A 17,478-nucleotide genomic window follows, 5' to 3' on the forward strand; every position below is an offset into this window, starting at 1 on the left:
TTACAAAGTAGAGGAGGGTGTGTATGCAACTGAGAATGGCAGCAGACACTGCAAGAAAAAAAGTGATGTCAGGTTCCCCCATCAAATGGAGGAGATGAGCTGTATTTACTTGCAGAAGTGGGCTTGAAGTGAAACCTTTGGACTACAGTAACCAGAAGGAAAATAGGTGACCTGTTGCTCCGTACTCTAACTTGATGTCCTATTAATTGTCCTATCTTGAGCAATCTATGTTTTTATGTGGTAGGCCTCATTAGCTAGTCTCCCAGCGCTGAACTGGGGGATGCCTCAGGACACCAAGGCTGTTTCATGCAACCAAGTGTTTCATGCATGAACACTTCTCCAGCAGAGGACTTTTCTAGGTAGTAAGATGCATCGGTGTTCAGACAGCATCAGTTCTTACTTTTTTTTTTCTTTCATGTCACCAACTGTCTTGCTTATCTCCATTATGAAAAACTTGGCTAGTAACAGGACAATAGGAAAAATTGCCTTGTCTCTAGATCTCCTATTCCTCCCCAAGTTCATGAGTGCTTTGCATAAGTAATTAACAGTGATCAAGTGAAGTGAGCTGGCTTGTAATTGCCTTTGAGCATTCAGTAATTCAGCAGTAACCTCTTTTAGATGGTGTAAATAGCTGTGCATCATGGAAATGTGCAGTGTAGTGATGCATTTTTTTTTTATTCCACAATCCTTCTGAGTTACCTTAAGGAAAAATTAGACTTTGCTTGGATTTTGCTAAACAACCAGTTAAATTTCCCGATCTTTTGTCACTTCTTCACTTGCGTCACATGTCCAGTAGTCCAACCTAAGTATTCATCATGATTTTTACTTCTAAAATTTCTGTCTATAATCTGTCATCTTAAAAATGTTGAAGCAGTTGCCGGAAATAACCAAGGAGTCCTTTCATGTAAGTAGAGCTCTAGAGTAAGATTATTCCTGTTAAAGTTGAATGTTTTTGTTGTCAGGAGGAAAATGTTGTTGTTTTACCAATTATATTAAAAGGGCTTTATTCTGCTTTAAGTAATATTGCTGCTACTTTTAAAAGCAAAACATTACAAATAGGCAACAGGTGTCACTTCTGTCACATCTACTTTTTATGACCATTTCCTCTGTGGATAGCATCCATTTGGGACTTTCTCCAAATGTTGTGTAGCAGGAGATTTTCTTTGGGCTTTTACAGCCATATGCAGTATTTAAATAGACTTCATTTACAGTAAGTAAGTAAACACTTGTGAAACAACTTGGGCAGGATAGAACTAGTTGATTTGTGATTTTTCCTCTGATAAGTATTGTGATTAGAGCCTGTACATTTTTAAAGCAAAAAGAAGTGACATTTTTCAAGGCACAGTAGTAAATTCAGGAGCACTGTGACCACAGCTATACCTTCCTACTTGTTTATTTCCTCTTCCTACTCGAAACTTTTTTGGTCGCTTCTGTCTACTTTTCTTTCCTAAATACTGAATCACTGTGTTCTTTACTTCCTTCTTATTTAATGTTCAATTACTTCGTCTACACTTTTCTACTATGCACATGGATCTCCACTCAGTCTGTTGAGTAGTCCTTTCAAAGACTGATTAGAATTAAATTGTTTGAAATAACTTTTTTGCCCCTCTCCTCTAAAAATCCGTTCTGTATATTGACTGTAATGCCAAAAAGTAAATTTGCATTACCTAATAAATTACTCTTTAATTTGCATCATCATCATATGTGGTGGTCAGGTGATATTTATGAAGCTTGTAAACTTGAAACATAAGTGGAAGTTTCCCCTATTAAAGTGAGTAGCATAGTGCTTTCCAGTTCATGTTTTCTCATAGGCCACATACTTAGAGGTTGAATATTTGTCATTGACCACTTAGTGGTGAATATAGTATGCCTAGGTTCAAAGAGATGCCTGACTGAAAGGACTTTTTTGCCAGTTATGCTTGAATTGGACTGTTGCAAGTGTCAGTTACATAAAACATAAAATATAACTAATGACTATGAACTTTCAAATCATAACTTTTGCTTTAGTCCTTTGCTGTCTCACAAGCTTGTGAGATGCACTTCTGCTATGTGGGGTTCGGTTTTTTATCAGATTTTGTTGAAGCAAAATTCAAGTCAAACTACTTTTCCTCACTTATTCCTCATCCCTTCTAGATCACTTTGTTATTTTGACTTCTCTGACTTCAGGTGGTTTCTTCTTTTACCGATTCTTTACCTAACTGTTGTTTTATTCTACACCACATAGTCTAATATCCATAGGACCCCAAGCATAAAATCCAGTAGAAAGTTTACAGAAACAGCTTTCAACAGTGCTGTGAAATAGCCACAAGGACTCTTGAGGAGGAGAAGCTCAACTGATAGTTTGAGCATGTAACTTCTGAAGTATTGATCACTTCTGCAAATGAGCAGTGTATTCCCCTCAAGGTGGTGAATGTTTTCTTCTTGCTGGCAGAAGTAATAACTCAAAAAATAAGAAACTCAATCATTCCTTTCTTTAGGATAAGCTAAACTTAATACTATTTATACATCTGAGTTATGGAATAAATAGCTGATGTGCACAGATAGTCTCTTGTCTATGTTGAGGTGGAGTAGGCCATAGTTTTAAAGATCTAGGAAAGGCTAAACTGGATGTTCAGAATACCTAAACACATAAGAGTAGGCAGAGCACCAGGACAGCTTGCTTGGAGAGGTGTCAGAGGTTTTCCAGACTATAGTGTCATTCAGCACAAGTTGGAAAAACAAAGCTGAGGCAAGAGCCAGATGAAGCTGACCCTGCCTTAAAACAGTAGGAGACTAAGCTGCTTTTTGATACATGTTTAAATCTGAGGATGAGTTAACTTTTGGACAACTATAGATTTACCTTCTGTCTTCATCAGCCCATTGTGGACTCACACATAATCTACTTTAAGTGTGTAGACTTGGAAGCAAGTGTGTGTTCTGCAGGAGGTTTCTGTCTTGGCGAGTGGAGTTTGGTGTAGAAGAGGCACAGACAGAAGAGTCCAGAGCTGGTTTCTGTCAGTGTTAAGTTTAATCTTTGGTTTCAGGCAGTACAGTTCGTGCGGGCAGGGCAGGTAAGGAAGGCGAAGTCACCCTACTAGCTCAAGAGGTGCGTTCATTTGGTAGTCCTCATCCTTTCAGAAGAAACTTAGCTATGGTATTCACTCGTCAGAAAGCGATGCCCTCTGTGCTTGCCAGAATGGTTGTGGCTACCCAGATGGAGCTCCCACAAAAACATGCAGCCATCCAGGTCTTGGGCTGCAGGGAGTGCCAGGGCCTCTCTCTGTTCACGCATGGCAGCCGTGAGGACAGCTGTGTGAGGTGTGACCAGGTGGATGGTTTGCTCTGCATGGTGGCAGAGCTACGGGAGGAGGTAGAAAGGTTAAGGAGCATCAGAGAGGCTGAGAAAGAGATCGACTGGTGGTGCCATGCTCTGCCCCCCCCGAGACAGGAACAGGAGCAGCAGCAGCCACCAGTAAGAACCCACGATCAAGGGGATCCTGTATCCCCCCCACTGGGCTGAAGGCAGCAGCTCAAAGGAGGAGAGTGAATGGAGGCGAGTCCATGCTCGTGGCAGCAGGTGAAGGCTCTCCCTGCCCACCTCGCCTCCCCAGGTGCCTCTGTACAACAGGGATGAGGCCCTGGAGGTGGAAGGCCAGGCAATGGAGGATGGGGATGACAGTCCATCTACACCAGCGGTGTCGCCCAGGTCAGAAGAACGTACCTCTCCTATTAACACCACCTCCACAAGGAAGAGAAGACAGGTTATAGTTGTGGGTGACTCCCTTCTGAGGGGAACCAAAGGTCCGATATGCCGGACGGACCCTCCTCTTAGGGAAGTCTGCTGCCTCCCTGGGGCCCGCGTGAAGGATATCACGAGGATACTCCCTAGCCTGGTATGGCCCTCGGACTATTACCCCCTACTGCTCTTCCATGTGGGGGGCAATGAAGCTGCAACACAAAGTCCTAGGGCAATCAAAAGAGACTTCAGGGCCCTGGGACGGCTAGTAAGGGACTCTGGAGCACAGGTTATTTTCTCCTCTCTCCTTCCAGTTGTGGGCAGTGACACTAGAAGGAACAGAGGCACCCAATCTATCAACTCATGGCTCCGTGGCTGGTGTCATCGCCACGGATTTGTTTTTTTTTTGACAACGGGATGGCCTACACAGCACCAGGTTTGCGGGTGTCAGTAGGGATTCATCTTTCTCAAAGGGGAAGGAGAATCTTTGCTCAGGAACTTGCGGGGCTCATCAACAGAGCTTTAAACTAGACTTGAATGGGGAGGGGAGTAATATCAGGCTTGCCCGAGAGAAGCTGAGGGACGACATGCCACGGTTGGAGCGGGTGCCAGTGAGGGCACTCAGCCTGTGTCTCTGAGATGTGCTGGGTACGCCGGGGCACAGCTGAAGTCGAACAGAGTTGAGCCAGGGGATACTGAGGCAATAGGAGCCAAGAGGGGAATGCCAGTGAAACACCTCAAAGCACACAAGGGGTGTTCTTCTGTGAAGGAGACACAGACGACAGCCCAGCTGAAGTGCCTCCACACCAATGCACGCAGCATGGGCAACAAGCAGGAGGAGCTGGAAGCCACTGTACATCAGGAAAACTATGATATGGTTGCCATCACGGAAACGTGGTGGGATGACTCGCACAACTGGAGTGCGGCGATGGATGGCTATAAACTCTTCAGGACGGATAGGCAAGGCCAGAGAGGCAGTGGGGTAGCCCTATACGTCAGGGAGTGTCTGGATAGTTTAGAGCTCAATGATGGTGGTGATAGGGTGGAATCTCTATGGATGAGAATCAGGGGGAAGGCCAACAAGGCAGATATCGTGGTGGGAGTCTGTTAAAGACCACCCAACCAGGATGAGGAGACAGATGAACTATTCTATAAGCAGCTGGGAGAAGCCTCACGATCTCTAGCCCTTGTTCTTGTGGGGGACTTCAACCTACCAGATGTCTGCTGGAAATACAATTCAGCAGAGAAGAAACAGTCTAGGAGGTTCCTGGAGTGTGTGGCAGATCACTTCCTGACACAGCTGGTGAGCGAGCCAACGAGGGAAGGTGCCCCACTGGGCCTCTTGTTGACAAACAGAGAAGGACTTGAGCCATGTGATGGTTGGAGGCTGTCTTGGGCAGAGTGATCACGAAATGATAGAGTTTTGGATTCTTGGAGAAGTGAGGAGGGGGGTCAGCAGAGCTGCCACCTTAGACTTCTGGAGGGCAGGCTTTGGCCTGTTTAGGAGAGTGGTCGAGAGAGTCCCCTGGGAGGCAGCCGTAAAGGGCAAAGGAGTCCAGGAAGGCTGGACATTCTTTAAGGAGGAAGCTGTAAAGGTACAAGAGCAGGCTGTCCCCAGGTGCTGAAAGACGAGCCGGTGGGGAAGAAGACAGGCCTGGCTGACTAGAGAGCTTTGGCTCGAACTCAGGAAAAAGAGAAGAGTCTACGACCTCTGGAAGAAGGGGCAGGCGACTCAGGAGGACTACAAAGGTGTAGCAAGGCTGTGCAGGGAGAAAATTAGAAGAGCCAAAGCTGAGCTAGAGCTCAATCTGGCTACTGCCCTAAAAGACAAGAAAAAATACTTCTTCAAATACATTAGCAGCAAAAGGAGAGCTAAGGAGAATCTCCAGCCTCTATTAGACAGGGGAGGGAACACAGTGACCAAGGATGAGGAAAAGGCTGAGTCTTTGCCTCAGTCTTTAATAGTAGGGCCAATTGTTCGCTGGGTACCCAGCCCTGTGAGTCAGAAGAGAGGGACGGGGACCAGAATGGAGCCCCCACAATCCAGGGGGAAATGGTTAGTGACCTGCTGCACCACTTAGACACTCACAAGTCTATGGGGCTTGATAAGATCCACCCGAGAGTACTGAAGGAGCTGGCAGATGTGCTCACCAAGCCCCTTTCCATCATTTACCAGCAGTCCTGGCTAACTGGGGAGGTCCCAGCTGACTGGAGATTTGCTAATGTGACAATGATCTACAAGAAGGGCTGGAAGGAGGACCTGGGGAACTGCAGGCCTGTCAGCCTGACCTCGGTGCCTGGGAAGCTGATGGAGCAGATAATCTTGAGTGCCATCACACGGCATGTAGAGAATAACCAAGGGATCAAGCCCAGCTAGCATGGGTTTAGGAAAGGCAGGTCCTGCTTGACCAACCTGATCTCCTTCTAGGACAAGGTGACCTGCCTAATGGATGAGGGGAAGGCTGTGGATGTTGTCTACCTAGGCTTCAGTAAAGCCTTTGACACGGTTTCCCACAGCATTCTCCTGGAGAAACTGGCTGCTCATGCCTTGGACGGGTGTACTCTTTGCTGGGTAAAGAACTGGCTGGACGGCTGGGCCCAAAGAGTGGTGATGAATGGAGTTTAGTCCAGCTGGCAGCCGGTCACAAGTGGTGTTCCCCAGGTCTCTGTGCTGGGGCCAGTCCTGTTTAATATCTTTATCAATGATCTGGACGAAGGGATCGAGTGCACCCTCAGTAAGTTTGCAGACGACTCCAAGTTGTGTGGGAGTGTTGATCTGCTTGAGGGTAGGAAGGCTCTACAGAGGGATCTGGACAGGCTGGATTGGAAGGCCGAGGTTAATTGTATGGGGTTCAACAAGGCCAAGTGCAAGGTCCTGCACTTGGGCCACAGCAACCCCATGCAATGCTACAGGCTTGGGGAAGAGTGGCTGGAAAGCTACCCAGCAGAGAAGGACCTGGGGGTGTTGGTTGACAGCCTCCTGAATATGAGCCAGCAGTGTGCCCAGGTGGCCAAGAAAGCCAATGGCATACTGGCTTGTATGAAAAATAGTGTGGCCAGCAGGACTAGGGAAATGATCGTGCCCCTGTACTCGGCACTAGTGAGGCCGCACCTCGAATACTGTGTTCAGTTTTGGGCCCCTCCCTACAAGAGAGACATTGAGGTGCTGGAGCGTGTCCAGAGAAGGGCAACGAAGCTGGGGAAGGGTCTGGAGCACAAGTCTGATGAGGAGCGGCTGAGGGAGCTGGGGTTGTTTAGCCTGGAGAAAAGGAGGCTGAGGGGAGACCTTCTTGCTCTCTACAACTACCTGAAAGGAGGTTGTAGAGAGGTGGGGGTCAGTCTCTTCTCCCAGGTAAGAAGTGATAGGACGAGAGGAAATGGCCTCAAGTTCTTCCAGGGGAGGTTTAGACTGGATATTAGGAAATTTTACTTCACGGAAAGGGTTATCAAGCATTGGACCAGGCTGCCCAGGGAAGTGGTTGAGTCGCCATCCCTGGAGGTATTTAAAAGACGTTTGGATGAGGTGCTTAGGGACATGGTGTAGTGGTGGTCTTGGTAGTGTTAGGTTTACGGTTGGACTTGATGATCTTAAAGGTCTTTTCCAACCTATACGATTCTGTGAGTCTGTGAAATCAGTAATTACAATTATTAAATAATGAAGTTTCTCTTTTTAGATATTCTGAGTGGTGGCTGATTTTGTTTAAGTGTATCTAGCTTCTACTTGGTTTGTCTTGAATACAAAAAGTTTAGACATTGAGGAGGGGGAAGAAGCTGCACAGAAGGAGAACTTGTTTGAATTATACTGGCCAGGTATCTAATTTTATTTGAGTAAAATTTTTGTGCAGTGGGTATGCTGCTCTTTCTCCATGTGAAATCCACAATCAGATGGGACCTCCCTGGCTTGTACAGCCACAGTGGTACTAGTGTATGTTTGGACTGATGTCCTGTACATTAGTGAAACACTTAGGAAGAACTGAGCTTCTAAGTTCTTGTAACCCAGTTGGTACTTCCCACCAAGTGAGAAACACCACCAGCTGTCAGACATACTTTGCAATAATTGGTATATCTGATGGGTCATTTGAAATAGCTGCTTTACTGCATTTTGTGAAATGCTTGTCTGGATTTTCTAAAACTCAGCCGTCTGTATATGAACTGGCAACCCTCGTAAACAAGCATCTTCCCTTAACCCAAGCACAAAGACTCAAGAGTTGTCCCTCAAGCATCTGATTCCAAAAATCAGGTTCGGTTTCCAATTATTTGTATTGCTTGTTGAGAGCTGAGATTCATCTTTCTTATGTGCTTCTGTGAAGAAAGTGATTTTTTTTTTACTCTGAATTATTGATAATGTGTAATTGAACCACTAATATTCAGGCCAAATTTTGATTTCTTTAAGACGTTTCATCTTTTCTTAACATTTTCAAATGTATAAGGCCTTTGAATGTCAGATCTGAACATCTTTGAATTTTAGATGATAGCCCAAATTAAACAAAACTGAATTAAATAAAATAAGTCATTCACAAAATCACTGAGGGTGCCAGGGACTTTTGGAGATAATATAGTCAGCTCCCCTTTCTCAAGCGGGTTCTCCCTGAGCAGGTTGCCCAGGACCATGTCCAGTCAGACTTTGAGTATCTCTGGGAACGGAGACTTCACAGCCCCTCTGGGTGGCCTACTTCAGTGTTTCACCACCTTCACAGTGAAAGCTTTTTTAAATTGCAAAATTGCAGAACAAACCTGCAGAAATGAGTTCAAGCTTGTCCTGAATAAATTACTGGATATTACTTGGTGCAGCTTCCTAGGTTAATCTACTAGTATTCATCAAGCTTAATTAATAGAATGTCTGCAGAAGAACTGGTCATGAATGATATCCTTTGTAACAGCTGGGTATACTCTTTGCCTGCAGTGGTCTAGGTGTTTTTAATGTGAAAAATGGATCACATGAACAGAGGGGTAGTAGAAATAATTTCTGCACATCTTTTTCTGTTCACTCTGGAATTAATGAGTAGTGTATTGGGAACGTCTTACATGAAATAGGTTTCTCTTAGATTTTTATGCCTTTTAAGGTTGTGGTTTAAATGGATTCCTTCATAGGAGATTAATAACAACAGCAAAAATCAGCATTTCTGTATTAGGAGATAAGACTAAAATAGAAGCCTTGCACAGAGACATTCCTTTAAGTTGCTCTTTTTTGGAGACACTGCTGGGAAGAGTTTCTGCAGACAGTGGGAGTGATGGAGGTGACAGGTACAGAAATTGCTCTACTGTAATCAAACTAATAAGGAAAAGAGGCCCTTCTAGGATAGGTAACTTAGCTCTATCTAGGTAGAGCTGTAAATGACTACAGAAATGCTGCTGCATATTTCCATATTGTTTGTTACAGAAACACAGAATTGCTGGGGTTGGAGGCACTTCTGGAGGTTGTGTAGTCCAACCTCCTGCTCAGAGCAGTGTTGTCTAGAGCAGGTTGCTCAGGACTTTGTCCAGTTGGGTTTTGGATGTTTTTTGTCAAAAACTTTGCATATATTAACCTGTTCATGGCTTCATCTAGCCAACATATTTGTGTTTGTGTGTGCTGTTTTGAGGAGGAGATTGGGAAGAATTAGGGGTAGCTTGGGGGGGTGGTAGTGTCCTCTAACTTTTGGTGCTATGGTAGAGTAATCTGTACAAAATGATGAATACCAGCAGTGGTGGGCTTGTTACTAAGCCCCCTCTTGTCTGTCTGAATCAATTACAAACTTCCCATCTGTTTTTTGCTTTGTATACTATTTAATGCATGCTGTATAGATACCATACAAGAACTCGATACAGCACAGGTTCCTTTATGTCTTTGCTGGCAATAAATGAATTGGCCATTTGTGCTTTATTGTAATATTGTTTATCCTTTTCTATTGTTGTATCTCCAAGCTAGTCTTTCAAACTAGCATTTTGTGCATTAGATATATTGGATGCTTCCTTTTGGCTTGTTGACTGGTTTATGGACCTCGTCATTTCAGTTTCTAAAAAAAGAATGTTCAAGGAGTATGGGAGAGTGTTTCTGAAAAGGTCTGTGCTAATGAAGGGATAGTATTCTTATAAGTGGTATCCTTTTGCCATGTTATATTTTTCTACCTATTTGCATTCTTATGCACTAAAAATATTTTTAAAGGGGTATGCTGAAGGCAGCTAGTTAAGGATGATCAAACTGTATTTCTGCAACTAATCCTTCAAACTTTAGGTTTTGAAGTTGTCAAGAAATGACTGTTGCTAACTCAAGTCTTTAATAAGAAGTGCTTAGACAGAATACATTTTTAGAAATGGGCTGTGGTTCACTGATTAAGAGCTAATTAAAAATGCTTTGTGTCCATCTATCATCTGAATTCCCAATGATAAAAGAACCTGAAAATGTTGCGTCTTTGGATGATGTTTAGCTCATGACCAGTTACTTGTACCATTTGTTTTGAATATAGGAACAAAATGAGCCTTTAAAGCTCTAGTTAGTGTGTGAATAACATCTGTAGAAATGTTCGGCTTCAAATTTGGCTCAAATTCTGTTATTGAAGTATATTTGAAACACACTCATTTTCAAGCACGGGTCCAGAATTTTGCCACTATACTTCCTATGTTCAATTAAAAAGTTCAGAAGTGAGTGAGTAGTGGATTTTTGATGTCGTTTTAACCTTTAAGCTCCTTAACTTCCTCTAGTCTCTAACAGATCATAACAAACTCCTAAACCTATTTTTCATAACAATTGTTAAGTCTTTCATTAAACTGACTGTAGCCATTTCTGTATTGAACTTAGGGCAGTCCATGGGAACAGAGGAAGCTAGTTGAAAAACACTAACCTTACTGGAAAAATTAGGTGTTGTGAGCCTTTGAAACTTTGTTATCTGGGGCAGATACTGTTCTATACTATAAGCAATTTTTGCTCAGTGTGTCTATAAGGGTTTTAAACACTGTTAGTTATCCATTGCATAGCACTGCCGCACTAATGATCACTCTTCTTCCTCTTTTTAATCAGGACAGAGCTTGGGTTATGGCTTTGTGAACTACGTTGACCCCAAGGATGCCGAAAAAGCTATCAACACTCTGAATGGATTGAGACTTCAAACTAAAACCATAAAAGTATGTAGTATTAATTATGATTTAAAGAAACTGAAGTGTTTTGACTTCTTGTTGATCAGATGCCTGATTTGTTTTCCAAGTGTAACTTCAGCATTCTGCTAATGTCAATAGAGTAGACTAGAACTTCAGCATGTAGCAGATCGTTAGTCCTTTGTAGTCTGTTTAGATGTAGAGAGGTAGATTATCATGTGTTATCATATTTAATCATAACACATGATAACATTTTAGATGTAAGCTTGAATTGTTTTAACTGAGAAATTGTGTTGTATGCTTTAGTTGCAGAAATGCAATATAGCATGTAGTCTGAACACTGCACTATGTGCTTCTTCCTTACTTTCTCAAAGATGATGGTATAACTTTTTAATACTCTGGTTTTTTAGGTTGCTGGTGTCTTGTTTCTCTTACAAATCCTTAAAACGAAATGCTGGAATAATTATTTCGGTTCTCTATGAATTCTATGAATTGCTGCACTCCTAGGGCTCTAGTCTCTAATGTCTGAGATTCCTGTTTTTTTGTTTGTGTTGTAACTCCTGCACCTCTTGTTTACTAAATTCAGTTTCTTGAATTTCTAGAAGCAGGAATCTTAGCAGTTGCTTTTTCTCATCTGCTGCCTTATTCCAGTATCAGAAGAGTCAGGATACTCATTTTGAGCAATTGTTTGGGCTCTGAAATTTTGAGAGAGAGGAGATGAAATAAAATTTGTCACGGAATGCAGACTTTTGAACATGTTTCACAGGTGTTAGTGCCTGGAGGCAATCCATGTTCCAACCAGTCCATTCTTCCTCATTAAACAGCAGGGTTTGCTAGCTGATAACTCGGATAGTGACTGCCCTCTAACTAGGATCATGTCTGAGCCATAAGATAAAGCTCACCTCTAAAAAGGTTTGAACTTAAAAAGCAGTGCAGAGCCACTTAAAGATGCCTGAGACAAAAATAAGATGGCAGTAATTATGGTTAGAATGCCCTACCTGGTCTGGATTTATAAGATTATTAATAAAGTGGATTACACTAATTAAAACTTAAGTACTGATGTCTAACAAATGGTGAATCATGGCTCATAGTAACAATGGATGAAAGACATGGATAGATGCTTTGCTGCCAAAAACTCCCTATGTGCTTCTGGCAGACTTCTTGCCCACAGGCAGTCTCTCCTATTTTCTCCTTTGGGGGAAAATTGAGGACAGTAATTTTGTGCTCCAGGTTTTCTGAAGCTGCCTTTTGGGTGGTGGTGAGAAATGGAATGGGTTTGCGTTCCAGTAGTATTGCAGGTACACTGTATCTTTGCATTTAATGACTTGGTTTGGACAAATAAAAAATGCGTTTGTCCAGGATGACAAGTTGGAAGTTCTGGTGACTGTATAGTGAGGCAAAAGAGGATGTTACAGAGAATCAAGCCAGGTCTCCCAAATCAAAATGATTCCTTGAGGGGGTTTCCAGTGACTTACTTTATGCTGCCAGTATATGAATTCTTAATCCTCTTTTATCTTGCTAAGTGATTAATGCAGTCACTGTATTTCTGCAGCTAAAAATTGATTGTAAAAAAAAAAAATGTCTGGGGAAAAAAGTGAAAATGGAGTAGACAGATGTGCGTGATGACACCGGTGCTTTTCCTCACCTGCCTCCTCAGGATATAAAGCAGAATTGTAGGCTGTAAACAATACCAGACGGTGACCCTTGCAGTGAGACTAAAGCTTGTGTGTAAATTTTCAGGGATTTGTGCCTTAGATGTCCTTAGCTAAAGAAAATCTGAAACATTTGACTTGTCACAAGCTGAAATGATGATCTCTTCACCAAAATAAAGAAAATCTGTTTCGTTAGAAAAAAAAGTATTTGTAAATGTTGCTTGTTCATGTTACAGGTAAAATTCTGACTCTTAACTACCCACATTCATCCCTGTTTGATTTCAGCAGCATCTTTCAGTGTTAGTGTGCATGACTTGAGGGGAACAACTGCCTTACTCTCTTCTCCTTTACTCTTCTTCCTTCTTGGACACAAGCTGGGTTTCAGGCTAAGTTTTCATGACTGCTTTCTCCCAAGATGCTGTTTAAAGAGGCTGGTTTTACCTCCTTCCACACTGCAGAAGGGGCAGAGGCTCGGGGGATCCCTCATGTGTTTTAAGACTAAGGCATTTGTAGGTTGGACAGTTGCTTCTCCTGTTAAAAGACCTAAGATGTCTGTGTGTGTCAATGACTTGAAAGGAGACTCATTAAGAGCATCTGCCTTTATCTGTGAACCAATAGAAATGCCCAGCCTACTGTGAAGCACTTTGTAATTCACATATTCATCAGATCAGCCTAGAGGCAATACAGAGCAGAGGTAAAGTTGATGTCTGAGGCCTTTGCTGCCTCTGGGGACAACAACTGGGGTGGAGGGAGACACTTACGAGATCTCAGTGTCAGGACCTTTGCAGAGACTACTTACAGTTTATAGACCACAGTGTTCCTATTTGTCCAGAGTTGATACTTCAATTAAAAAAAAAAACCTGCTGTTTGGCAAACTCAGAATCCAACTCTGCTTTAAAAAATGGGTATCACTGAGGTTTTTGTATATACTTTCATATGAAAAATGGTAGAATAGGATAGTGTTAGTGGATATTTTGACTTCAAAAGAAAAAAATTAGATGCTTGTTCTTTGTACATTTTTGGGACTTTTGTAGAAGTGTTTTAAGTAGTTCACTGGATTGATGGTTGAAAGTGTTTGTTTCCTATTAATCTACAAAACTGGAAGTAACCTCCTTGGTTAGGTGATGGACCTTCACATTGTTGGTGAACTAAGAGCATTCCCACTCAGAGGGAATTGTCCTGATCCTGATGTGTGACGTTCTAGACTAGGGCCATGACGCATACCTCTGATCTGCTGCTTCTGTACTAGCCTGTTAGTCATTGGATATGTTCCTCTGATCCCTAAAAAGGAGTGCCACCTACTGTTTTCTTGAAATAAAATACATTGAAAAGGTGGATTTGCAAAATGCTGGCTTAAGTTTTTCTGTACGGGTAGCAATATTAAAACCTATTACCTGATACCTTTTAAAAAGAACAACATCCTGTGGAATGCTTTATGGAATACTTTTATTGAACTATTTGCAAAGTATCTTAACCAAATTTCAGATCCATACCTCCAAAGCAAGTCATAGCATTCTTAGTCTTGTCTAGCCTGGTACCAGTTGTGTTGCCTTCTGATTTGACCTGAATATTAAAACTGTGGGGTGGATATGCACCGATGTTGGAGGCATATCTAGGTATGTTAGATACCTGAACCCTACTCTGCTAGGCAATATACCTACACATATTAGATGGTGCCATCTGTGGCATAATTTATGGTTTTATTTGCAATGTAAACAGGTTTATTTGTATTGCAGGTAGCCTGTGAAATTTGGGCTTCGTTTAATTGTGCAAGTTCGGTGTGAAAACCAGTTGTATCTTAGCAGAGGTAAAACATTTTTTGTGGCTTCTCTTTTGGAAGAAGCTGCTGCTGGGAAGCACTTTGGCTCTCTTCGATTTAAGAACCAGTGAAAATGTGGATTTCTGTGCCTGGAGTGAAATTTCTGCTTACCCACTTGCTGGTTCATAAGGTTTGGTTTGGTCTTTTTTGGTGGTTTTTTTTTTGTTCATTTGGGTTGTTATGAAAGATCAGTTCTTCCCAAGTGTGGGAAACTCAGAGGAGCAAACAGCATATAAGAGTCACTGACTTGCACATAGTGATAAGAAAATTCAGTGCATGTTTTGTTGGCTTGGCTTCTGCTTGGGATAGGGGAAATCCTCAGTGGCTTCCCCTCTTCTTGCTCCTGGGAAAACGCCTTCAAAAAAGAGATACGGGTGAATTTATTGTGAGATTATCTGAATAGGAGTATCTTCAGTGTGGTGTAAAAGACTACATTAACAAGAAAGTGTAGTAAGATTCTTTGTCTAAAGAGGAGTGGGCAAACAAATGGTCTATCCTGGAACTGGTGTAGAGCTGTTTAGGATGCTGAATAGGAGGCAGCTGTTTCCCTAGATTATTAAGGGTAGCAGGAGGACACAGGAAAATCACTTTCGCTTTTCTCTGTGGATGCTAGACTGCTTGAATGATGGACATGGTCTTCTGTGGATCACAGCTGCCAAGGGGACGCTGCACATGGCAGTAATGCAGTGCTCGTTCCTCCCTCACCAGGTAAACTGGGGCTGAGGAACTTCCCACTGTCCTGTCCACAGCTCTCCAGTGCAAGAGGACCTGAAGTGGCAGACCCTCTGCCACGTGGGAGCTGGCAGATGGTTTTCTTACTCATTAATCCTGGTGATACGTGCATAGACGTCTATTCAAATGTGCTTTGGAAAAGGGAAAGAAAATAGTTTGTCCAGGCTAGAGGCCTGGGAGTTGTCCTTTTTTATAAGATAGCGTTGATTATCTAGATGTATTTTGCCTAGCTAGTGCTTCCTAAAAATCAGATTTAGTAAGGTTTCCTCCACTTCTAAATTCTTTGGACTATTAGGGTGTTTACATGGGTAATTGTCACTTGTCAGGGGAATAGAGAATTAAGAAATATTTTGTCTAAAGTATTAAATCTGTAGGTTTTCTTCCCACTCCTTTATAGCTTTGCATATATTAAAAAAAAAAATCAGGCTTAACATGTAACATTCTGCCAACTTCCTGTTGGAATGAAGCTTGACAAATTCTTTGGCTACAAGCACAGATGTCCTACTTTGCCATCATTACCTAGTTAACTGCCCTACTATAGAAAGCTACAGTAATGAGAAGAGCTAGTTATGACTTCAGTTGAAAAGTGAATACTGAACTATCAGCTTTACTGATAGTTCAGTCTGAATACTGAACTATCAGCCCAAAGAAGCACAGTAGAGCAAGGGAAGACTTGGAAGTTAGGGATGTGCCACAACTTCATTAATGTCCTCTGAGGCAGAGTATCCTTAAGACTTGGCATTAGGCAATGCAGTTTCACTTGGTGCCTTGGACCATTACTTAGATTTACAATAGGATTAATTTTAAAGGAATTATCCTCTAACTTAACTGCTCAAGGTCTCCACCCTTATGAACTTCTACCTGTGATGGTACTCTTGAAAATGCTGTGTACACTTAATGGAAAATAATAAAATGCTGAAAAAAGAAGCATGCTAGTTTGATTTCTGAGTTAGTGCAGCAGGTAGAAGATTGAGATTGTTCCTGTCTTCACAATTGATACTTGTAGAGGAATATTTTGGTAGTGTCACTTTTTGTAGTAATTTTTTCATTAACTAATATCCCTGGGGAGCAATGAAATATGAGTTGTGTAAAAAGTCCTGTTTGGAGGTTTAATTAAAGCTAGTGAGTTTTACTGATGCTATCAATCAGCAAAGATTGAGAGAGGGGGCATTGTGCCAGACCATTTAGTGGTCTTGACAGGGTAATTAAATACCTCAGGACTGTATTCTCAAGGTAAAATTGAAAAGCCCTAGCAGATGTGAAGCAGAAGAACAATTTGTCTTGGAACAAAGGTAAACGTGGGGTTTTCTTCCCTTAAATTTCTGCAGGAGTTATAAAAATGGTAATTATACAATCTTTTAGCTCCATTACAGTTAAAGCTTTGACAGCATTTCCATTTTAAACCCCCTCCCCACCCCATACATGCCTTTTCACCCCCAGGTAAAATTTGTTCTTCACTGAAATTCAAATCTCCTCAGACTTTGAATGTTACTTAACCAGCTTAAGCTGGCTGCTTGTTTTTCATGTTGCTAAACAATATTGGGAGGAGGATTCACTTCTGAATGCATATTGCTGTCACTTCCTGTAAACCACATTACTGCCACACGGTTTTTCATTAATGCCTAACCACTCTGAGGAAAATAACACAATGTGTCAGGCTGAACTACAAAATGTGCTAATCTCACCTTCAGCAACTACATAGCTTGTTTTCTGTTTGGACCCCAAGTGCTATGTTGCAGCTGGCTAGTTTCTTGCAGGAGTCTGTCCCTGCTTTCCCTGGGACAGAGGATCCTTAGACCAGTGCAGCTCACCCGAAGGCTGCTGAGCAGGTTTGCAGCCAGAAACCTCAGTGGTGCAGTAGGTCCTTTCTGAGCCTGCACAGGGGGTTTCTGACACAGAAATGGAGATGCTAGAAGGGGACACCAGTACTATATGGAGCTGAAGGAAGACTGCAAGCATTGCTCAAAAGCCAAGCTCTAAGCAAGCAAAAAAAGCCAACAAAAAAACTGCTTGTTACTACTGAGATTGATGATGCATCTTCCTGTCCTCTGCCCTCCCCAGGGAGTGTTCATTAGATCACAATCAGGAATGCAAAGTATGGAGGAAGGACTTTGAGACTATCAGGAAGTGAGAAGTAGGAAACTGAAAATGTTTGGAGACTGGATCTCCTTTTGTTTCTTACCTAATTTAGAATTCAAGTACAAAAGATATTTCTTATTTTTAAAGAGACAATGATAGTTACAACTGCAAATTTTAAAATGTTCTTCTATATTAGTCCTCTTAAAGGCAAACCAGCAGAATCGCTATTCTGTGATTGTAATGCATAATTCCCATCTCCTGTTTTGGTGTAGAAAGAGGTTGGTGAACTTAGTTATTGTCTTTCTCTTAAAGTAGTATGATAAACTTCTGATAATATAGGTAAACTGTTGTACTATCTTGAACACTTCTGGGAAGACCTCTGGTTCTGTTTTTGTCCGTAGCAGGATTTG

General features: G+C 42.2%; 1 protein-coding gene across 2 annotated transcripts in view; it reads left to right on the top strand.

Moving 5' to 3' along the window:
* The window catches only part of ELAVL2 (ELAV like RNA binding protein 2), a 106,444-nt gene that overhangs the window by 65,748 nt on the left and 23,218 nt on the right, over positions 1 to 17,478 (top strand). For both annotated transcript variants that reach the window (XM_075527450.1, XM_075527451.1), the window contains one exon: positions 10,713 to 10,816. In XM_075527450.1, coding sequence (XP_075383565.1) covers positions 10,713 to 10,816 — 104 coding nt within the window. The remainder of the gene's footprint in view (positions 1 to 10,712; positions 10,817 to 17,478) is intronic.

Source organism: Mycteria americana, chromosome Z (assembly GCF_035582795.1).
Source record: "Mycteria americana isolate JAX WOST 10 ecotype Jacksonville Zoo and Gardens chromosome Z, USCA_MyAme_1.0, whole genome shotgun sequence".
NCBI classification, from domain to species: domain Eukaryota; kingdom Metazoa; phylum Chordata; class Aves; order Ciconiiformes; family Ciconiidae; genus Mycteria; species Mycteria americana.